Here is a 23654-nt window from a genome sequence, read left to right on the forward strand (position 1 = left end):
TGCTGTTCTTTGTCCTTGTAGTCCCAAGCGGAGCAACGAGAAGCGCAACCGCGAGCATGAGAACAAATACATCGAGGAGCTCGCCGAGCTGATCTTTGCCAACTTCAACGACATCGACAACTTCAATGTCAAGCCTGACAAATGTGCAATCCTGAAGGAAACTGTGAAACAAATCAGACAAATAAAGGAGCAAGGTAACAAGTGGCAACCTAGAGTTACCTTTCTGCTGGCTGTTTTTTTCTGAATAATTTAATTCTCAATATCTGTTCATCTACTGGCTTTCCCTTCAGTTTTTTATGACATGCAGCTTATTTATGTAACAAGCTCAGTGAATATCTGAAGATGGATTCAACCGTGGTTTGTTTTGTAACCATTTATGCTGTGTATAAGGTTCTACAACATCATGAATATACTCAGGATGGTCTTGTGGTTTTAAAGCTCTGATACAACCACGGGTGCCACAGGTGGCACTATGTTGGCAGAAACCTCAGATGTGATGGCATAAATATTATGGTTTGGGATCTGCTCCACACACATTAATTGATGTTGTTATTAAAGGCCAGCACAATTGATTTAATGTTCTCTCCATCACTTCATCATATAATTTGCATGGACCCGAGCAGTTTTTTGTTTGGCTGCTGGTCTTTCCCACTTCCATTCTGAGCCAGAACATCAGGCAAATGGATCAGTGCGCTCAGTTTTACTTACCAGCTTCTCCTTTTTTGTAGTCTTTAGCAATTACTTGAGGTGTGTCTTTTAACTTTTTTCCTGTTGGATTTATCAGACCAAGATCAATGAAATCCCAGTTTTTTGTTTTTTTTTTCCTGCTTACAGGCCCAAACATAGCACCAAGGTAAACCTCAAGGCAAATACTAAATTATGAATAAGCTTTGACTGTGCATATATGAAAAGCAACTGTATGACTGGTGGACAAAAAGTGGCCCACTCAAGGTATACATGATTCAGACCAGCTGATGATGTCATCTTGTTTTATGACTCACAGAGCCAGGCGTTATGTAATGATGAGCAATGTGATGCAAAAAATCACACACAAACTCTGGCTACCGTCTGTCGGTCCCTCCCCCACTCTGCTGTCCGCACTCCCCTCCCTCCCTCTGACCCTTCCTCCTCTCATTCTCTCTCTTTTTTTTTTTTTTTTTTTTTTTCTCTACGCTGGGCTAGATTGACGTCTCCTGCCTGCCTCTGAAGGCATAATTGTGTTTGTACAGCTACCACCGAGGGAAGGGCTTACACTCCTCTCCCCTCTGCTTTTGTTCTCGATGGCCAACTAGAGACACATTTTTATACTTAACACTGAAAGCTGCTGCACCTCATCTTGGACAGTTCAGAGGGGCAGCAATTTCAGCGACCAGTCATTCTTTTTCTTGTTGTACTTATTGTTGAACCAGGGATGCACTGAAAACTCTTTTTTGATGTTTTCATGCTCAAAGTGCATCATTTTACCACCTCCATTTGCTCTCGTCATTGCACCTCATCTGTCATCTGTTAAGTGTTACGTTCCAAAGTGTATAGGATTGTTTGTAGTGCATCGCTTTTTCTATAGGCCTAGGATTATTTCCACCTTGACATCATCCTTACTGCATAAAAGATATTCTCAGTTTATGGTGACAATACTGATTATATTAAACTACACTATTGTGACTTAATGTAACTCTTACTGATTGGTGTCACAGCTCTGCAGAGAGGTGCAATGGAACGACGATGGCCTTTGAAAATGTTGCCTCCTACTGACAGCTCTTAATTTATCCCTGTTTGTTCCTCTTGTTACCGCATACATTTTCCATAATTGAAATCACAGTGGAGTTGTGCACTTAGCATATACTTGGCTTTTTCTCTGTTGCCATTTTGTTGCATGTTAACAGACAGTATGTTGAGTAATGATATCTTTATAGAGCCTATAAAATAATGGCATAGCCACGATTTTTACAGCTTCCTTTACACTCTTGTTCTCACTCTTGCCAACATAGTAAAAGCCCAGCTCTCATTGGCTGGAGGCTGGGATACATAGTAGCTGCTGAGCTGCAGCCAGTACATTGTTTGATACACAATTTGTATTCATCATACATATGTGAAAAATGTAAAAATGCAATACATGTAAAATAAAAAAAAAATAAAAAAAGATAGAGATGACTTAATGGCAAATATCTTATCAGTTACAGATTATGTGGTCATTCATACATTTATTACCAGATATAAGTGATCAATTCCTCCCTCTGTCTGTGGCACAGTTCTGCAGACGGGCAGAAAGCCAGTGAGGGCCGCACTGACATTGAGTGATGGGTCTGTACCCAGGGCAGCTGTGCTGGTATACTGGTCCCCGCTGGGCCTGGAGAGGTCCTGCTGATGCACACATCATTAATGCTGAAAGAGATGAATGTGGGTCTGTGTGCTGTTGCACGAGCCCACAGAGCAGGGGCAAACCTGCATCTGTGTCAGATTTCACACATCTACATCCAATAAAATCCAGGAGGGATGTGATTTTTCTTTGCTTTCCACTACAACATTTTCTCACTGTATAGTCAGCCATCTTCTTGGCGTGGTGTGACAGTTAAACATGTCACCCCCAACAGCCCACTCATATTCCGCCTCTCATCATCATCTCCAAAAGTAGGGCAGCCTACACTCTGAACATAAGGCATCTCTGCATGGTTATTAACCCAATCACTCACATGGACAAATGCACAGCACCATAGTGCAGGTACAGGAGTTTACAGGATACTTTCAGTTTTCGCCTCTTACTAAACCAATCCCAGAACCCTTACATTGAAAGATTTGTTAAAGCTTATTAGGCTGTGGAGTCAAAGGTGCTACATTTATCATTTTTAAATATCAGTAGGTACTTGTCAAATTATTATTATAATTTTTTTGCACAGGTCAAGTCTGGTGATACTACAGACCATAAGTATCTATATATGCAGCAAGTCCCCCTGTATCCATACTTGGAAATCCAATAGGCATAGTAGGTCACAAGGACCCACTGCAGCAAAGTTATTTGAGAGAGGTAGTACATATGAAAAGGAAGACAACCCCTGGCTAAAGGGAAGCCTTGTTGAACTACTTTCCAAAGTTAAAAGGTGGTTCTATAGGAACAGCACAAAATTACTATTTTAATTTATAACAATAATCATTTTCATTATAATTAATTAGAATAAGAGAGGTTTTTCTTTTACATGTTTTAAGGTCTTCTGTTGCTGCTGGACCACATAGTAACAACTTGCTACTCTATTTGGAACAAGAGTTGTTTACACACTGTCACTGTGTTTCCATAATAGCCTTTTTTTTGTACATGACAATGCAATCCATCCAGTGGCTGCCACCAGCGTGGCAGCTGCGTGCCCTGACACACTCATTTACAATAACCTTTCACTCCACTTGCTGCTCTGTGCTTGGGTTTGAGCTATGGCAACTTGTTTTGACAAAGGCACAAAATGTGTTTGCTTTGTAACCAGAAAAAATATTTGTTAAAAGTCTTGTAAACAAGTGACCGCTTTAAAGTATGTGGGTCAATCACAGAGGGAAAGCATTGAAGAAAGCATGATTTCCATGTTTTGGTGATGCATTTTTGTTTCTCACAATAACAGAATGCCTTCCTTATTAAGTTATGGTCCATGTTGTCTAGAATCAGTTGAATGCATTTGTTTTGCTTGTTTGCTTTGCTAAACCTCGGCCACTGGTTTTCCCATCAACAGAAAAAGCTGCAGCAGCAAATGAGGAGGAGGTACAGAAGGCCGATGTCTCATCAACAGGCCAAAGTGTGATTGACAAAGATGCCTTGGGACCAATGATGCTGGAGGTGAGTAGAGGGCCTTCTCTTGCTTATTCATAGTGTCATATCTGGGGGAAAATATTATGAAACACCACACACTGAACACTCAAACTGAAGTACCCCATCTGAATACTCATACTAACACTCACATAGGATATACACTGCTCTTTAAATCATGATTGCTATATAATGAACAGTGCTATCCACAGAGAACAATCACAAATGGGCCAGTAGTGGTTGTGTGTGAGTGTAGCTGTGTGGAGTAAAAGCTGCCAGCATCTTGTATCTGCCCCGGATTGGCTGTAAATCACCAAGCGGAGCAATGGCCTCGTTGTCCCACGGAGGGCCACTGAAGTGCTTACGTATAATGGGAAGAAAGCAACAGCCTGGCGAATGAATCAGTCCATTGAGCCTGTCCTCTCACTCACTTCCTCCCTCCCTTTCTCTCTCTTACTTGTTCAGTTCTCTCTTTCTCTCCCTCCCTCCCCATCTTCTCTATATTCGCCTCTAGATCTGTCCTGTCATGGAATATTTATAGCTCTCCTGGTCCAGCGTCACTGAATCGACATGCTAACTCGCGGCTAAATATAGCCCAGCGCAGCCTGCATGCTTTCCCATCTGTCAGCAGCCCCAAAACACAGCGATCGGCCATTCACACCGCTCTGCTCTGGCCATGTCCCCGTCCGCCAGCGCGGGCTCATTACAGGATGCTCTTAGGAGAATGGCTGTCGGCAGGAAATGCACCCACGCGCCCCATGACCCTCCTCCAAGGCTGTCCGCTGCCCACGCTCATGCGAGCACAGAAGGACGAAGGAGGCCGTGAAAACATATCAGTGTGTTGTTGTTTTAAACCTCTGGGAGCAAGTCTTGTTCCGTCACATGACTTGTTGTGACAAATAGTTGGCATTCCTGTTAGACTGCCCCGTATGGTTGCTGTTGTGTGGTATGACGAAATCATTAGAGGGCTGAGTATGTTTTGAATGTTTAAAGCTACAGTGTCAGAGCTTTGGCACTGATTCCTAGATTATACCCTTTTCAATATCAAAAGGCACCTACAGAGATTTTGGCAATCTAATAAGATATTTGCCTCACTGTGTGACACGGATCTAATAAACTCGGGTACAACATCAAGTTTGAGGTGTATATATATAGACTGTATGATGATTACACCTACTGAATTGCAGGCTACGACGCAACTCAATACGTAAGAATAAAACTTTGTCCATCTGCACCATGATAGTGCAAAACAGTGGCGCTAAGCAACATGTGGATCAGTGCGTCATTTCATGCTGCATTCCTATAGGTTGGTTAGTAGACGTAGGAACAGTCACGAAGAATTTTGTCCCAAGCTACCGTTGGTCACAAGTCCGTGACAATGACCGTCTTTGAACTTCTCTCACACTACGACGCAGGGGGAAGTATAGATGTGTATACAAATATATAAACATGTTTTTTCTTTCAGTCCCCGTTTTTATTTAGCCTTCCTTCTTTTGTTGAGAATGTGTGTGCTTTACACACATTTAGGTCAGAACCAAAAAGGTTTTGAGCTTCTATACCGGGCGCTGCAAGAGACCAGTTTGCATTGTTTTTTAGTAAGACAGTAATGCCTTGCCATGCTGAAAATATATTATGTTTAGCAAGAATGTATGTGGAGAGAGATCCTGTTCGCAAAGCACCAGAATCAAGTCATAAATAACGGAGAGGAAAGGAGACCCCTACTCCCTTCACTATAACAATTCACTACCCGCTGTATATTGTACTGGGAGGAAAAGCAATACAGAGTCATATATCAAGACAATAGGCTCGTTGCAAAATGGAACAGGTACACAGAGTGTGGTGGCTCAGGGTACATTTATTTAGAGTATATTCATTTGTAAGGGCTTTGGTCATCTCTACAGTGTTTATTTAATCAGGGCATTGTAAATTAAGGTACTGTCTAACAGCATTATGCAAGAGTGTCTGGAAGAAGGCAAGAGTTGGCACTAGAGAGTGTTTGCTCTGTTTCTGTTTGCCCTACTTGTCCAGTACATGGCCTTTCTTCACACAGAGTGGACTTACACAACCATGTTGCATTTTGGAACCATTTCGCTTTATGTATCGATAGGTGAGATTTCCCCGAGTCTTTTTTTTTTTTTTTTTTTTTTTTAGCTCATGCTGCGTTGATGCAGGCAAGGGAAAACATCTATCTCCATTAGATCATGTGTAACCTGCGATGTTTGAGTTTGCTTCACCCCAAAATGTAGCCTGCCGGTTGATTCCAGGTTTGTTATACATGCTACACATAAAAGAGATTTTGTTCCTAGACAGTTTATGCATTAAAAAACTGAGTATGTTATTTGTTATGAATACATAATAGGTAATGTAAACTGAGGTTAAACGGTGTGTGTGTGCGTAGGTAATGATTATTTAAGCAGAGGTGAGGAGCACACACCTTGGCAGGAGTCTCTTGTCTCTTATCTTGACACCAGCTTTTACAGCTTTACAACCGGCAGAATTCCTTTTTAAAGGCTCTGGGTGATTTGATGGCCTAATTGACACCATCTTGTGTGTAATGGCTGACCTGGGGCTGTATTCTTTCAATTAAGTGCTCCTCCTCCTTCACATCCTCCAAGCTCTGCAGGCATAAGCTTTTATCCTGCTTTTTATCAGCCACACTGATGTTGAGCATCTGCAGGGGTGATGGATGTGCCCGGCACGCAGAGTACTAATCACCTCTTTTTAGACACTATGCAGATGTGCAGATTGAATATTTTGGCCTACTTTTTTTTTTTTTTTTTTTTTTTTTTTTTCAATTTGCTACTGTTGACCGCAGACATACATATGAATAAAACTCTGCAGAGCTTACAGCGTCCTCTGCATCTGTAAATGTTCTTTTGGCTCTGCACAAAACACAGGAAATCCTTTTAATGAACCAAACATGAGAGGTTCAAACCAGCACAGTAAAATGACCCTAATGAATCTATGAGTTGCATCAGGGTAGGACTAAGCTTTTTTTATTAAAGCACTCAGCTGCAGCACTATTTGTATTAGCAGAGAGTACTGGTGGGAGGTAAAGGTGCTTAAACATATTTTTACTCTCCTGCTATTGCTTCAATTTCACTGCGAGAGATTTGTTATATATCAGCGTGAAAAATTCAGTAAACAAATTTTTCTCTCCTCTGAACTCCCTTTCTCCCCTCCAGGCCCTGGACGGCTTCTTCTTCGTGGTGAACATGGAGGGTAACATTGTATTCGTGTCTGAGAATGTGACCCAGTACCTGCGCTACAACCAGGAGGAGCTGATGAATACCAGTGTCTACAGCGTGCTGCACGTCGGTGATCATGCTGAGTTCATCAAGAACCTGCTGCCCAAATCCCTTGGTTAGCCTCGAGCTTATTTTCCCTGCCAGCATTCGCTTTGCTCTCTGGCTTTTTCTACCTGTCAGTTTCGGTCTCGCTGTGTCACTTGTGTTTCGCATCTCTCTCTCTTTTCCTGACTCCGCATGTATGTCCCCTATGTTGCATCACTCCTACCTCTGCTCTCATTTACACGCTGGCCTCATCTCTTGTGTTTTTTTTTTTTTTTTGTTTTGTTTTGTTTTGTTTTTTTACATTGTGTGTTCCCTCTGTTTCTCAACACCCTCACTTCTCTTCTTCTCCCTGTTCAGACAGGTATGTTGTAGGTGGCTGTTTCATAGTGTTGTCAGTTTAATTAAAAGCACTGAAATGTTCATGGTTAAATAGCTTCAGAGAGGCTGCGGGAAAGCTGCCTAATACAAAGTGTTATGTAAGCTTCATATACGCGGTTGGCACAGTGCATAAAACCTATAGGTTTTTTTCATTTTCTCTCGCCGATGCTCAACCCAGACATTTGCTTCTTCCTCACTCTCTTTTCACCTAATTAACTTCCTTTTTTCGGCTCCTCTCCCCTGTCAGCAGCATCGCTCCCTATATTCTCATTTCATGCCCTTCCTTCCCCCTTCTCTTCGTGTTGTGCGTTATTCTCTCTTTTTCTCTGCCACACACCCTCACCAAGTTCCCATTTTCATGTTCTCACTTTACCATTTCCTAGCCACCCCTCCCCCCCCTACCCTCCCCCTCCATGAAAATCATTGTCTTCATCCTAGCATTACTCATCTCATGAAAACAGGCCATTTATTTTTGTATGACAGACGTTTACCTTTTTCTTTCTCTCTTTCAGTTTTGCCCATTCCTTTTCCCCGTCTTCTCTCTCTTCTCTCATACCCACGTCCATTTAACATCCTACCTCTGCATCTCCTCCAACTCAAGGGGTGGTTGTAATGTATGTCAGCGCACCCCATCAGGAACTCTCTCTAAGTCCCTTCTCCCCTTCCTCTCCTCTTCTCTCCTGGTGCTTCGGATTGAGGTCTGAGTGCCCAGCCATCTGGGTGGGAGAGCAGCACAGAGCAGAGTACCCTGGAAACGATCAGTGGGCTGTGTCCCAGATACTGGGAGATTATCAATGCACTGAATGAGATCACAAACCAGATGGAGTGTGATGGGAGTTTGCGAGAGTGAGATGAGTTGTGTGTGTGTGTGACTGTACGTCTCTTATTCTTTTTCTTTTTTGTGCGTGCGTGTGTGTGCATGTCTGCTCGCACGTGTGTGTGTGTGTGTGTATATGCGAGTTTGCCTGCGCCTGTGTAACTGTTGGAAAGAAGAAGAAAGATTGGCACTGATGTTTTAGAGGACATGCATATGGAAGCCTGGCATGGCTGTGGATAGATGGCATAGTGCTCAGGGTTCTAACTGCTCATTATGACTGATCTTTCCCCAGCAACTGCTCTCTCCTTTTTCCGCTTTTTTCCACCATCTTTCTCTCTGTCTTGCTCTCATTATGTCTTTCGCTTGCAGTGTGGTAGCCTCTCTTGACTCGCTCGCCGCCGCTTCCGTTCTCCCCGTTCGGTTGTTCAGCTTTGGCTGCAGTGAAATTTGTCAAATAAAACCCCCAGGAGGTTACATTGAAAATTTCCCCTTCCCCTTCTTGCTCCTCTCTAGTGAATGGCGTCCCGTGGTCCAGCGAGGGTCCAAGGAGGAACAGTCACACATTCAACTGCCGAATGCTGGTCAATCCCCACAGCGAGAACCAGGACGAGCCGCACGAGCACGAGCCTCAGCAGCAGAAATACGAGACCATGCAGTGCTTCGCCGTTTCAGAGCCCAAGTCCATCAAGGAGGAAGGAGATGGTACGGAAGGAGAGAGGGAGTGTGGGAAAGTGGATAGAGAGTAGGACGATCATTTGACACTAAAGTTGTGACCCTATGGAACAAACTTACATTAGTCCTTAGTCCTAGATTAGTTTTAAGATCTGATGAATTTCTACCATTCATTGCTACCAGTCTGGACTTTTGACTGTTTCATATTTTTATTTTAATGTTTATGATTAAATCTATATCAGCTCTAAATACCTAAAGCTCTAGATGCCTTTGCAATCAGGAAATTAAAGAATGGAATTGTGAAAAGTGAATTGAAAAAATGTTTGAAACTTTAGAGTCTGATTAAGATCTTAGAGCTTGTAAATTAATATCACCTGAAATACAAAAGTCATTGATGGAACAATTTCTACAACTCGGTCATTATGGGTTGCATTATGCAGAAGTTAGCGGACAAACAGACAATAGGCCAATTATTATGACAGAGGAATGAAAGATAAGATTGTTTTAGAGAGCCTAAGATCATCTTTGAACATTGCAGTATATAATTTAAATTTTTTTAAAAACTTAAAAGAAGTCTAGCAGACCAAGATCAACAACAAAATCGGAAGAAAAGTTCATTAGCATCTCTACTTTATGTAACATCAGACTGATTGTTGCTGTGTTGATGTGCAGTGAAATGAAAGAATTGTTAAACCTTGATAAGGACAAAAGGGAGTTATGAGGCTTTCTTGGGTCAAAGTAACATCTGAATGTGACGGCTGCAGAACGGAAAATGGTTTTGAATACGAATTTACATTTATTATGAGTAGATCAAGAGTTTGCATCATAACCTGCGTTGTATGTGTATAAGAGTATACGCAACTGATGAAGAGCAGCGCTGGTGCCACTCAGCTTACATCCATGAAAAGTTAAGTGACACAAGGGAGACGAGAGGCTGGGCAGCTGTCATTAAAGCCCATCTATAATTCATGTACATTCCTCACAAATCAGAGCTTATGACTCACAGGAAAGGATGTGTTTTAATCATGTTTATAGCATCAGGGAACCAGTCTTCTGATGTGCTTCACATAGGTTTCAACACAACAGCATATGAACGCGGAGGAATATGGAAGTGGAGAAGGAAAGGCACCGCATTTGTGGTAGCCGCTAGTATAAACATCTGCTGACCTTTGCAAGGAAATGATTTAAATTGTATGTTGTCTCTGATCTCCTTTCAGTGTTCAGTCACTGAGAGGTCACTGGGCTTTTCCAGTGGTTTTCATGGCTTTAGACAGGAACTTGAGATCCTGTAGTTTGAGTAAATTTCCATCACAAGTGACTGTCGTTCGTCCAAAAATTTGTAAAGCATAGATACGCAATGCTCTCGAAACAAATGCAATATTCTGCATCTAAACTACCTAAATCCTGTTTGCTCAGTTGCTTTGATGAGAGACCATAATTCCCTCCTGCCAAACTATAACTCGGTGGTTAATTAAAACAGTAAGTGAAAATGCTAATGTTTCACTCCAAGTCTAGTCTCAACCTGTCTTTTCCCCTCTCTGGCTTCCTTTGTGCACCAGCTGCTTGCCAACCATACTTTGGCAAATACACTAACTAGGAAACAGGCCAGAGGTGTGTGCGTGTGTGTGTGTGTGCTTGTTTGTGTGAGTGCGTGCTTGCGTGCGTGCTCGCCATCCAGGTATTCCTCATTTCATAGGGACCTAAATTTGTTTACACAGTTACATTATAGGCACTTGTCTTCCTTATGGGAACAAAAGACAAGTCCCCGTAATGTAAATCATTAAATCTTAAGGTGAAGGCATGTTTTAAGTTTAGGTTAAGATTATGGTAAGGCAAGTAGTAGTTATGGTTAAAGTTAGAGTAAGTCTACAGGGAATCAATATATATCAATGCAATGCCCTCTAAAGTCTGACTGTGAGTGGCGAGGCAGGATCATTGGTTATAGTTGCAGCCACAGACAGAGACAAGGGAGGAGGAAGGAATTGAGAGAGATTTGCAGATCTATCGGCCGGACCACCCACAAGAACTGTTTACACATCAAAATGAGGTGTGTGTGTTGTGGTGTGTTGTTTGTTTGTGTGTGTGTGTGTGTGTGTGTGTGTGTGTGTGTGTGTGTGTGTGTGTGTGTGTGTGTGTGTGTGTGTGCGTGTGTGCGTGTGCGTGTGTTTGTTTGTTTGGGTGTGTGTGTCAACCCTGGCATGCATTTCTTAGCCAGAAACGTGTGGGATTGTGGGTATTACTGGCACAGGAAAGTTAGATGGCAGACTTTTTGGGGTCATCCCAGTCCTGGACTTGGCGTTGTCGTTTGTGTGTGTGTTAATGGCAACTGTCATGATTGAGCGATGGCAATCTTTAATGTTGGACCACAGGAGATGTCATTGGTGTGAGATGGCACTGTAGGTGAGACCAGCCGGAGACACTTGCACACAATCACACATACGCACACTTGCACACACACCTTCAAAGGTCACACTTCATCATGTCCCTTGCCAGCGATAGTTGCTCCTCCTCATGAAAGGAGCGGAGCTCTGATCCCTGTGCTCATTAATAACTGTATTAATTATGCTGCCTGGGAATAACATGCATTTCATTTTCTTTTCCCTCCTTCTGTCTCTATCATTTACGCCCCTTCCTCTCCTCCCCTCTCCCATCCCCCTTCATTCCTTATGTCTCTGTCCTGTTCTCTTTGTTACATCCTCTACATGATCTTTTCTTCCCTCCACACGTTCCCTCTGTCTGCTCCTCTGTTCTCCCTCTCTTCCCCTTTTGTTTTCTAGACTTTCAGTCGTGCCTGATCTGTGTAGCGCGCAGGGTACCCATGAAGGAAAGACCCATGCTTCCCACGCATGAGAGCTTCACCACGCGCCAGGACCTGCAAGGTACACAAACCAGTAACGCAGCCAGGAGCTACAAAATAATACAAACAAAACACAGCAAACTTGATGTCTTTCTCCAACAGGTTAAACCTTTTTTTTTTTTTTTTTTTTTTTTCTCGTAGAAGGATGATAAGTTTTGGCAGTCATGCTGACCATTTGAGATTGTGATTCCCACACCACCATACATACATACAGCAGTTAATATAGTGCCCCAAGTGAGGCACCGCCCCCCACAACACCTCATCCCACCATGTCACCAGCCCATAAATCACCTCACACTATAGTTTAGGTATTTAAAGATTATTATATCCTTGGTAAAGGTCCTTAGGACTGAGCCTGTTACGTCTGTCTACGCTGTGGGAGGTAAAGTACCTGTCTGAACACTGGCGCAGAGATGTAGACAGTTGTCTGTGTTTCACCTGGTCTTTGATATGATTGTACTATTTCTGTGTAGTATGTCTACACACACACATAGTTACTCACTATCATATTGTAATTTACTGTAGTTCCACACCCAGACCTCTGTAGGTGTTCTTGTATACATGTCTATGTTTGTTTGAATCTGTTTTCTAATTTTCTTATTCAAGATTGAGAGTATGATTTTTCTCTCATTATTGATTGGAAAACTTTTTTTTATTTTTATAAAAAGTATTGCCTCTGCAATCTTCTTTCACCTGAGAGACCTTGCTGAGTATAGTGTAACATTGTAACAAGCTCCTGTTGTGATTGTTTGTGTGACAAGTCTTTACTCAGCCCCTATGGCTGTCATTCACGCAGCAGTCTGCTTGTCAACCCTTTAAATGCATCACTGCCTCCATTTAAATTGCAATCCGATGAGGGACAACTGTTACAGTGCTACAACTGTGTGTGTGTGTGTGTGTGTGCGCACGTAGAATGGGAGTAATTGTTCACTTCTAAAGATAGTTGAGCCTAAGCTGCCCTTGTGACTTTTAAAATCAGTCCTTCTACCTGTTGTATCAAGTGTTTAATGTTGATCTTACTTCATTTGTACCGACAGTGTTTGTACTTGTGTTTGCCTGTTTAATCTTGTGTAGACAGGACGTCCTTACTACCACAGAGGAAATTTCTAGCTTTTGACAAGTTGTAATTAAAATGTAAAAAGTCCTCAGTATTTCTTCAACCAGTGTCGAACCACAGAGCTGCTGTGCTGCCGAGTGGCCAAGTGGAGAACATCTTCTGGTCAACAAGCTGCTCTACATATTTACGTTTGAGAGAGACATTAAATCCCCACCAGCTCAGTTAGTGTGGGTTTGTGCATGTGTATAGAAATCCCTCCTTCCATATCTGACTAAGGCTTACTTAATCCTGTCCTCTGTGTTTAGGTAAGATAACGTCCCTGGATACCAGTCTGCTGCGGGCATCCATGAAACCAGGCTGGGAGGATTTGGTGAGGCGCTGCATCCAGAGGTTCCACTTACAGAATGATGGGGAGATGTCTTTTGCCAAGAGACATCAGCAGGAAGGTAAAACTGTTAAGGACTATCCTGTTTAATTCTTGGCTCTTGTGAGTTACTCCCTTTGGTCTTTCTGGTGCTTTTGTCAGACTGCATGAGCATATAATGCTGATTTGATCATGGGTCCCTTTTAACCAAAGCTAATGGTAAATTATAGGCTTCTCCTTTGAGATCCTAAATCCAATCCAATCACTATTTTTACTGCACTTGAAAGAAGAAAATAAAACCAGTTTATTATATCTATACAATATTTCATCACAGTGAAAATGTGTTGTGTGTGTGTATGTACTGATGTAAGCGCGTATGTGTCCACAGTGCTCCGCCATGGCCAAGCGTTCAGCCCCATCTACCGGTTCTCTCTCTCTGATGGAACCATCGTGTCAGCCCACACCAAGAGCAAACTGGTGCGCTCGCCCGCCACCAACGAACCCCAACTCTACATGTCCCTGCACATTCTACAGAGGTATGTCTCACTATCTACACTTGTGTCAGTACCAGAGAGACAAATCTGCAGCATGAACTTGCGTACATGTTTTAGCCTGTTAGTGCCCTGCAGCACAAAGTGATGGCTTTGTGTGTTCTGTCTGGATGGAATAATGTGTAACTTCATGCTTGCCAGTGGTCTGGGTCTCGGGGGATGCTGTCACAATGAAATCAGACATAAGGGGCAGTTCATCCAAAAAGAAAAATCTGACATATTTCCCACCTTTTCCGTGAGGTGTAAGTATATATTTGTGGCTGTATTTACCCAGTTGCTACTGAAATTTCTGCCACCAATACAATGGAAAGGTTAAATGACCAAAATGAGTTTGTTGTGCCTCAAGAACAGCAAAATGATATCTGAAAACATCAGCAGCGAGGTCTCTTTCCAAAAACAATGTCACACTTCTTCAAGATGAACCCCAAAACCTTGCAGTGTAATTTTCTCTATTTTGTAACATCTACAGAAAATTCTTGAGGAAAAAAAAATAGTGAAAAACTGAATTAATCAGCTGGATTATCTGTGTGTTTGTTTTTAACCTCTAGGGAGCAGACAGTCTGCGGAATGGGCCAGGATATGGGTCCTGGCAATCAGGCCACAGGGATGGCTCCAAAACCAATGAACTCCTCTACTCCCTCCATGACTCCTCCAACCCCAGGCAGTTTGCCAGGTTCGGGGCCTCAGGGCCAAGACACTACCATCAGCAGCAACAGCACGCCTTTTTCCCCTCCAGGTCCTGCTGGCCCCAGAGAACCAGCAGCCATGGGCCATATGCAGGGCTACCGTTTTGGCTGCCCCCCACCACACAACCACACTGGGGGCATGCAACCACCACAGCAGGGCCCAAACTGGAGGATGAACAGCCCCTCTCGCGCAAGCCCCAGCCCGGCCGGGGGGCCCCATCCACCTCAACAGAACTCTATGCTATCACCCAGGCACAGAGGTAGTCCTGGGGGGGCGGGCAGCCCTCGTGTAGCAGGAGGCCTGCACTCGCCATCCCCAGTGGGGATGTGTGGTGGAGGACCTGGAGTAGCAGGCAGTAGTAGCACGACTAGTGCACATGCTAACAGCTACACTAGCAGTTCTCTGTCAGCTCTGCAGGCCCTAAGTGAGTGCCACGGTGTAGGACACGGGCATGGGCCCCCTCATGCACATACACTGGGGTCTCCAGACCGGAAGATAGGCTCCCCAGCTAGGGTCACGCCAGGGTCAGGGGTAAACTCTCATCTGATGTCAAAAATTGGAGGAAGCAGTGGTGGTGCTGGTGTTGCAGGAGACTCATTTGGCCCTCACACAGAGGTGGGTCAGGGGCACAACCAAGGTCAGGCAGAGAGCAACATTGCTGAGCCCAAGGAGGAGAGAGAAGGGCCCCCTGAGGGCCATGACGCTCACAACCGTCTTCATGACAACAAGGGCCACACTAAGCTACTGCAACTTCTCACCACCAAGCCAGAGCCTCTAGAGACACCCCTGTCCCCTGGCGCAGGATGTGAGGGCAAAGACCAGGCTGGGACAGGGGTCCGGGGTTGCCACACGGGAGGGAACACTCATGCCACATCCCTCAAAGAAAAACACAAGATCCTCCACCAACTGCTTCAGAACAGTACGTCTCCTGTAGACCTGGCCAAACTCACTGCAGAGGCCACAGGCAAAGAGCTGGGCCAAGACCAAGCCCAGGGTGCTGGTAGTACAACTTCTGGGGCAGAAATTGCTCCCAAGCAGGAGCCCTTGAGCCCCAAGAAGAAGGACAATGCCCTGCTACGCTACCTGCTGGATAAGGATGACACTGCACTGAAGGACAAGGTCCCTAAGCTGGAGCCTGGGGAGGTGAAGGTCGAAGGGGGTAAAAACACCCACGTCAAGGCAGAGAAACCAGACTCAGGATACGACCGGGCTGAGCAGGTCAGTTTTCACCATGCCTTACTCTGCACTGAGTGCACATTAAAAGAGAGCTATTCAGTTTTATAAACATTTTTGCCTTCCTGATTGAAAAATAGCTTGTATATAGCATGATTTCCATGTTTTAAGTGATGATGTGTTCCTGAGCTGCCCTAAAAGTGGTTTTGTAACCTCCTTCTTTAGCCCATTGCAAAAACCCAAAACTTTTTGCCCTGTACTGCTCCACTTGCCTCCTCTCTGTCTGAGCGTTAATCTGGGTTAGGTAGCAGATGTTGGCTCCTCCAAGTCCCATGTCCACACCGGATGTTACAGCTAAATACACAAATGGTCTGGCAGTGTGGAGGTCAAACAGGATTTGTGGCCCATCGACAGTCAGATTCAGATTTACAGTCTTGTCATATACATTTAAGACATCATGCATGTTTTTATTCACATATAAACACATCTGGTCCTTTCACTGCCTTTGTGTTGGCAGCACAAGTTGAGGGAAGCTATCCGCCAGCTTCAAACAACTGTGACATTTGGAAGGAACCCCTGTGGTTCTCCAGCCATTTGATCCTGTTTGCGTTTGGCCAGAATCCTCAGGTTTGGCACCAGGCTCAGGTCAGACCTGGCACCGAAAGAGAGAAGGGGAGAAAAAGAGTAAAAGGGAGAGAGCAGGGAGAGTATTGCTGGTAGAACTCAACATTTCAGTGAAACAGAGGCTTCAGCTTTCTGATCCTCTAATGCAGGAAAGAAAACCAGTATTTGGTGAGACTCGTAACCTTTCATACAGGAAACCTGCGTATGACGCGCTCTACTAAACACACGTTCAAGACAAATGTAGCTCTATCACACACATCACTGCGAAACCACAGAATTACATAGAATTACACAAAATTACATGAATGCCCTTCCACTCTATTTCTCTCATTACCTTCCTCTTCTTAGACCCGGTGGGTAATCTAGGTTTCAAAGATGCTGTTTAAAGTTCAATAACATTGAACTAAAGTTTTTCTAGAAATGCATGTTCACTCTTTTGTAAAACAGCAAAGCAGTACCCAAACCCATCTTGATCCTGGGCTGGAGACGGGTGTGAAAACACATTTGACACAGTATCGATTGATCCATTCGAGATGCACACCAGCGTAGCTTTAACCTGGATATTGAGAAAAACTGGGTTTTCGTCACTTTGTCGCTCTCTTTTTATCTCCCTCCTTCTTTTTGGCACCTTTTGTAGAAACACTGCTGTTTTCCCGTTCAGACAGAGGGACAGTGGCGCTGAATATCAGCTAGCCATGCCTGCTAGCTGTGTATGTACAGTATGTGCTCAGCCACTTGGGTACATATGAAAAAGAGGAAAAGGTGATTGGATGAATAATAAGAACTGCTGTTGAACTGAACAAAGAAGGAGAGATGAGAGAGGTGTAGATACCCCCAGGAGAGCCCAGCCTCGGCAGGCAGGAGTGAAAATGATGAGCCATATGCTCCTGCATGTCCTCTCTGCTACCATGGAGATAGAGGGGAGAGGGAGTGGTGTGTTTGTAGAGCAAGCAACATACGCAAAACAATAGAAGGAAATAGAAACGGAGAAAAATAGGTTTGATGCGTGTGTGTTGATGCTGATGTCTCTATAAGCGGTCAGTGTACTAAATAATACAAAAAAAAATTTCATTTAATGACATAAATTGTTTTAGTTCTTCCTTGTGTGGACAGTGCAAATGAAACTGGTGAATTTTGATGGTGCTCGTAGTTTCAAACAATGATGCTGATGGTTGATCCCAGTTTTAACAGACTCCACTAACTATGAAATGCATTTGTTAGACATGAAGCCGTGGCTTCATTAGAGCCATTTCGTGGTGAGTGGGTTTCTCTTCCTTACTGGGGAATTGCTGCTCGCTCATGTGTGAAAGATGACTGTACTAGTCAAAAAGTCCACTCATCCTTCTCTCTACTAACCTCACCCACTGTTTTCTTGCTACGTCTTTCTCTCTGCCTCATTCCTCCTCATTATTGTTTGAGGGCTGAATTATTGATGGCTGGAGCAGAGCTAAATGAGAAATCAGGTCAGCAGTAGCGGCTTAGCTGATGGCTGAAGGAACTATAGGTATGGTTGACTAGTCCCATGGGCCTGTGGGAGGCAGGGTTATCTGTGAGTTCATGTAAACATATTGTCTCCCAAACTAAATAAAATCTATTTCCACTGCAGCTATATCCGTAATTTGCATGTAATTAATTTAGTTAATGATTCAGCTTGTCTTTATTCTAGGCCATATTATGATACTGAAATATCAGGTCTTCAGTGTCACGTCAATCAAATCTGTCAAATTAAGTAAACAATTATCAGGAATATTGTAGAAAAGAACCTAAATTACACAGTGGTAGCATGAGTTGTTCATTGCTTTGGCTTGTGAAATCACTTCAGCTCAGCTCAGCATTGAGTATTTCTTTTTTTATAAAGTGACAGATGTAGGTCACAATAGCCACAGCCCCTCATCGACCCTACATATGAGTGAGTGGGTAAAGAAAACAAATGAATTCATAGGAGCCAGGACATGATTTTATGTTTTAATAGTTCCTCCAGTAGTTTCTTCTGGCCTCAGTGCTTCAGTTTTCCTTCCTTCTTCCAATATAAGAAAGAATATAATGTCAAACTGCATGCCAAAACATTAATTTCCATGAGTGCTCGCTCACAGGCAAATAGTGAATTCAATAGATTTTCTGCAAGTTGTTTTCGCTTAATTCTTTTTTTTTTCTTTTTTTTTTCGCTCACAAAAAGCCAACACAGTTCTGGGGCGAAACGACTTTTCCTTTTTGCCTCACTTGACAGTGGCACTTCTGCTTTACCCACCCTGCTTCTCAGTTCCCTTTCCTGTAAAATGACATGGACTGGGTCAGAAAGGCACAATAGTCTTATTGTCCTGAAGTCTATATTGACATTATTAGGGCACAGACTCTACGTGAAATGGATAGATTTGAAATACATGACTAGATGATAACCTGCTCACTTACAGACGTGACGTGGTTTAAGTTGAGTGACAAGGGCCTCCTCACCATCCTGCTGTGAGCGAGTCGGCCTCTGCTGTTACTAAGCACGCAACTGTGCCTTTTGTATCGAACGCGATTTGAAGTGTATGATTCGTCATCACTCGTCTTCACTCCGAACAGCTCATTTGTGCAGAAGAATGTACATGAAATCTGGGTTTGCCCATTACCTGGGTGTTGCTGAGAGTTCTCTCTGTGTTGTTTTAATTTACTACCTAACCACAATGAATATAAGGATAAGGGTCAAGTCAATTTTAGTTTCCCTCCCTCATTACCAGCCAGTTTTTCAACTAGGTAGTGATGCTTACTTGTGTGTTGGGTGTGGAGATGAATAAACAGATCAAGCCTGATTTTTAATTATACACCAGAACCCTTAAACAAACTGCATCTTGTACGTGTCCTTAGCTGCTCTTCCAGAGTGAGTAAAGTTCTGGTGTCAAGATGTTAAACTGTGATCTTTAAATGGGACATGGCTTGAAACTAAATATTTGATAATGGTTATTTGGCCTTACAAATCCTTACCGTTGTACCCGTACTGTATCTGGTTAAAATGCATCTCCGCCATGGGTTTGCATTACATGCACGGACATGCATCGAAAGCGGAGAGTAACAGGGGTTGATAGAAATAGGACCCATTAAGGGTAAAAGCAACGAGAGAAGTCGAGAGAATAGAAAGTAGGAGGAGAGAGAGAATTAGAGAGGAGGAGGAAGAGAGCAAACTGAGAGCGTACAGGAGCATTACATCATTCCTGACCTCATTAGGGCTTTTCTCTCTCCCCCCCCACCACCCCCCCACCCCTCACTCTGCTACTCTCTCTAGCTCTCCCACATATCCTGTATGCTTGTCTGCTGTGTAGTGATCAACATTTTGTGGCTATTTATTTGCTCCAGTGTATCTGGAGAGGTTTTGAAACAGGATCTTCCGAGGCAGAGGAGCAAAAGATCCAGCAACAAAAAGTGTTCGTGGGCACGACCAAGGCTTTAGTCCTTGGCAACACCAGATAACTCCTCTGTCAGGCATTTTTGGCAGCCTTGTTATCTTTAGTAGCATTTGCATACCTAAGATACATGTCACTGTCTAGAATGTTGAAGTATAACATTGGACCAGTGGCCGGTGTGCTGGTTTCCTGCTGTACAGTCACGATCAGTTGTTGTCAGTGATTCCAAGTGTGCTGCGCTCTGGTGGCCTCTCACAGTCAGTGCAACTTATTTACCTAAAGTCCCTCAGGCCACTCTAGGAAGCACCTCTATCACCTATGTTGATGTTTCAGTTGGATTTTTAATCACAACCTACATTTTCTTGTCTTTCAGTAAAATTAAATTCAGTTCAATAATGCTGCCATTTGTTTAGCCTCGTGTAAAATTTAATAACGTATCACTTCTGGTGAGCTGTCACATTGGTGTTTATCGACACTGCGATACATTTTTTGAGGCCTTAGGTTGTCGGGGTGTTGTATGTGACTGCATTGTTTAGGTGTTCCTGTTAGTGCACCCACCCTCTATGTGTCATAGATAGGAAGACAAATATAGAGGAGACAGCGCCAGTGTCCTAAAACAAAAACTGTTTCTAGGAGATTCATCTTTCATAGTACCAGCAATTCTTTGGTTCAGCAAGTGAAACCAGACCCCAGCATGGCTTTGTCTTTGTTTAAGATAGTTGTGTGAAAAACTAAACAAAAACTTGCCAGACAGTCCAAAGCCTAGTTGTATATGAACGTAGCCTTGGGCTCTATGGAGCTGGCTCAGTCCAGCTGTTTACAGTAGCGGGTCAGAGAGTAGTTCAGACTTTGGCACCAACTAAACTCCTGCCGCCTCATGCTGCTCTCCCATGTTACTCAGCAGAAGGCAGCTTCAGTAGCCATATGTTTTGCATTACTCTTTCCTCAACTGGGTTTAAAAAATATTATTTATAATAGTATGGCATTCGTTACGTCCTTTATATATTGTGGACTATAAAAAGGAGAGCAGCTGTAGTGTTTTTTGTCTGACACCGGCCGGTAACCAAGGAGTATATGTGATTCTGATAAGCTAAGTTAAAGTGAAGTGTGGCCTAGATTTGATGGAAAGTGGTCCATTTTATCCCCGGGTTACTGCTGTTATTATAAACAAGGCCAAGCCTGCTGTTCTCATCTCCCAGATAAAGACTCCTCACGCAAGTGTTGTAGTGTTTACACACCAGTTTTGCTCTCAGTGAGGGTGTGTGCCTGTAACATGTATATTTATGTTTGTGTGTCTGCAGGTGGAGCAGCAGTTGGTTTCTAAATGGAAGCCCTAAGTGGTTTGTCATTTCTTGTTTTCACTCTTTTTCTCTCCATGTCCTCTCCAGTCGTCAGAGCTGGATGACATCCTGAACGACCTGCAGAATGCTCAGCCGCAGCTCTTCTGTGAGCCGCGGCCCGTTTCGCTGCCCAGTCCCATGGACAAACAGAACATCATCAATGACATCCTGCAGATGTCCGAGACCAATCCCGCCATGGTGCCACAGCAGCAACACAGAGGCACTGGCATGGGCCCAACTAGTGAGTGTCATACTTACTTGGAAGAGTAGACGCAAGGGGTTTCCCCCTCGCAGTAGACCGCATTATATTAAAACTTGCCAGTGTTTACAAAATGCTCCAATCATAAGGTCATGACGTTCTAAATATGTAGCTATGATACTGAACTGTTACACTGTGCATTTGGCTCAAACTCGTGTTTTCCTATCTTCAGATTTCGGGGGTGTCCGAGCAGGCCAGCCAGCCAGGGGGCTACCTGTGAGGAGTGTGTCCCTGGACATGAATGTGTCCCCCCAGCAGCCCTCATTACAGTACCCCATAAGGGCCACAAGCCCATACACGCTTATGCAGCAGCAACAGCAGCAAGGCATGGTGGGAAGTCAAGGCATGATGACTAACCAGTCCAGTATGGTCAACACAGGTAGGTGTGACAGTCTGTCCTTTGTAGTGACTGTTTATAATGTTATTGTCTGTCTGTGTGTGTCACTAGCAATGTTGCTCAGCATTTATTGATTTCTTTTCTTTTTTTTTTTAATGAAGTGTTTAACCAGTTCCTGGTAAAGCAATGATGCATGCTCTGATTTAGTTAAATAAAAATGACCAGTCCACAGAGCAACTAACTTCTTTAGAGGTGTTGTCTCATATAGTGCCCTGGACACAGTTATGCTTGTATCAATTTTCCTGCACAAAATATTTCCCAGCCATTTTACACTTCAGAGTAGCTACTAGAGACGGCATCAAACTAAAAAGCACCAAAATTCAATAAGAACTGAATTCATTTTAACTACAGTTATCATTTGATGGCCCCTTTTTTCAGTTTTGGCTCACCATCAAATGTAAATCTGCTTTTAACTCTTAATGTTTTTCAGGACTGTGTTAACACATGTAGCTGCTTTCCACGTTCTGAGGAAAGACCCCTTTCCCCTCTATCTATGTCACTCTCAGCCTATGATCTACCATGTAATGGCACAGTGACTCACTTCCTGTGACAGGAAATAGTCAGGCACCTGCACTGGCACCAAGTTTTTCTCACTGTCGCACCCACATATTAGCAGGCCTCAAACATCCCCCAGCACTACATTGATGGCTTTTCCGTTGTTATTGCACCATTGCATCATGGTGACGGAGAACATCCACTGAGCTCTGTCCTGAGGAATCTCTCACTGTCTCTTGTCTCCCTTTGTGTGTTTGCTCCCCCAGGACTGATGACTCCAGGTGGTCCACGGCCGGGCATGCAGCAGCAGGAGGGCTGGGTGGGTTCAGCCTCTGCCCCTCCTCTGGGAGCGTCCGGCCCTGGGCAGCAAGGTGCCATGCAGGGCAGGATGGGGCCAAACAGTGCTCCCATGAGGCCCAGCAGCCAGCCAGGGCCCCGACAGATGCTCCAGTCCCCAATGATGGCCAATGGTAAGAGCATGATTTAGCCTAGAAACACAAGTAACACGGTTTTTTAAATTGGGAAACTAAATGGCAGTATGACAACACACAGGAGATTTGAGGTTGACCAGACACAACAGAGTCAGATTCCCTAAGAAAACAACAGGTTCTAAAGCATGTTAATATAGAAACCAGGGGTAAGAACTTGTATTTTATGAATTCAGCTTTAATTTATTAATCCTAATCATCAGCTGTGGTCCATGGTGTATGGGGACTAGTGAGGCACAGGTGGAAAGACCTCAACATGCATATATATATACAGTAACTGTCTCTGAATTTGAAAGGTTGCCACCTTGTGGTTTGCTATAGTATAGCACTCTATATATGAAAGTAATATCTAACCTGGACCTTGTATCCTTCTGTTCCTGGGTTTAAAAAGAAATGTAACAGTTTCTAGTTTGCCTGTTTTTTTATTCTTCTATTCTTATTTTTTATTTATCGACTGTCCACTCTTTTGACTGAATGTGTTTTCTTTTTTCCCCGTTTAGCCCAACCTGACATGGATATTGGTATGGTCGGCCACCATTTCTCTCAGCAACAGGCTCCACCCAACCAGACAGCCCCATGGCCAGACAGCATGATGCCCATCGACCAGACAGCGTTTGTAAACCAGAACAGGCAAGCTACTTACTTGCAAATTATCGTTATTTAAAATGCAGAAAAACCACTCACTATTCTTATCAAACTTCCTTTTTTGAGTATTGTAATTGTACTCTGTACAGTACAAACTGTAGAAAACTCTTAGACCAGCAAACAAAGTTTTCTCAGCAAGTAAATGAATTCATTCTCTGTCTCCTCTCTGCACAGGCCGGTGCACTCAGCGCCTCAGGAGGACTTGCTGTGCAGCACTGGGCTCAGCTCTGGTGATGGTAGTTCAGTAGATGAGGGCGCCCTGATGTCCCAACTGTACACTGCACTAAAAGATTTTGACGGTTTGGAGGAGATTGATCGTGCCCTCGGGATCCCTGCTCTGGTAGAACAGGTGAGATGTGTGACATTGGTAACATTTCTGTTGCTTTGAAGTGA

General features: G+C 43.7%; 1 protein-coding gene across 2 annotated transcripts in view; it reads left to right on the forward strand.

The window, feature by feature from the left end:
* ncoa2 (nuclear receptor coactivator 2) overlaps nt 1-23654 on the forward strand; it is a 56494-nt gene that overhangs the window by 25312 nt on the left and 7528 nt on the right. For both annotated transcript variants that reach the window (XM_056364259.1, XM_056364260.1), the window contains exons 4-16: nt 22-194; nt 3711-3814; nt 6970-7147; nt 8786-8974; nt 11722-11823; nt 13164-13304; nt 13611-13758; nt 14322-15678; nt 21026-21218; nt 21409-21615; nt 22395-22598; nt 23117-23246; nt 23436-23610. In XM_056364259.1, coding sequence (XP_056220234.1) covers nt 22-194; nt 3711-3814; nt 6970-7147; nt 8786-8974; nt 11722-11823; nt 13164-13304; nt 13611-13758; nt 14322-15678; nt 21026-21218; nt 21409-21615; nt 22395-22598; nt 23117-23246; nt 23436-23610 — 3301 coding nt within the window. The remainder of the gene's footprint in view (nt 1-21; nt 195-3710; nt 3815-6969; nt 7148-8785; nt 8975-11721; nt 11824-13163; nt 13305-13610; nt 13759-14321; nt 15679-21025; nt 21219-21408; nt 21616-22394; nt 22599-23116; nt 23247-23435; nt 23611-23654) is intronic.

The sequence above is a fragment of the Seriola aureovittata genome, chromosome 20, assembly GCF_021018895.1.
Source record: "Seriola aureovittata isolate HTS-2021-v1 ecotype China chromosome 20, ASM2101889v1, whole genome shotgun sequence".
Taxonomy (NCBI): domain Eukaryota; kingdom Metazoa; phylum Chordata; class Actinopteri; order Carangiformes; family Carangidae; genus Seriola; species Seriola aureovittata.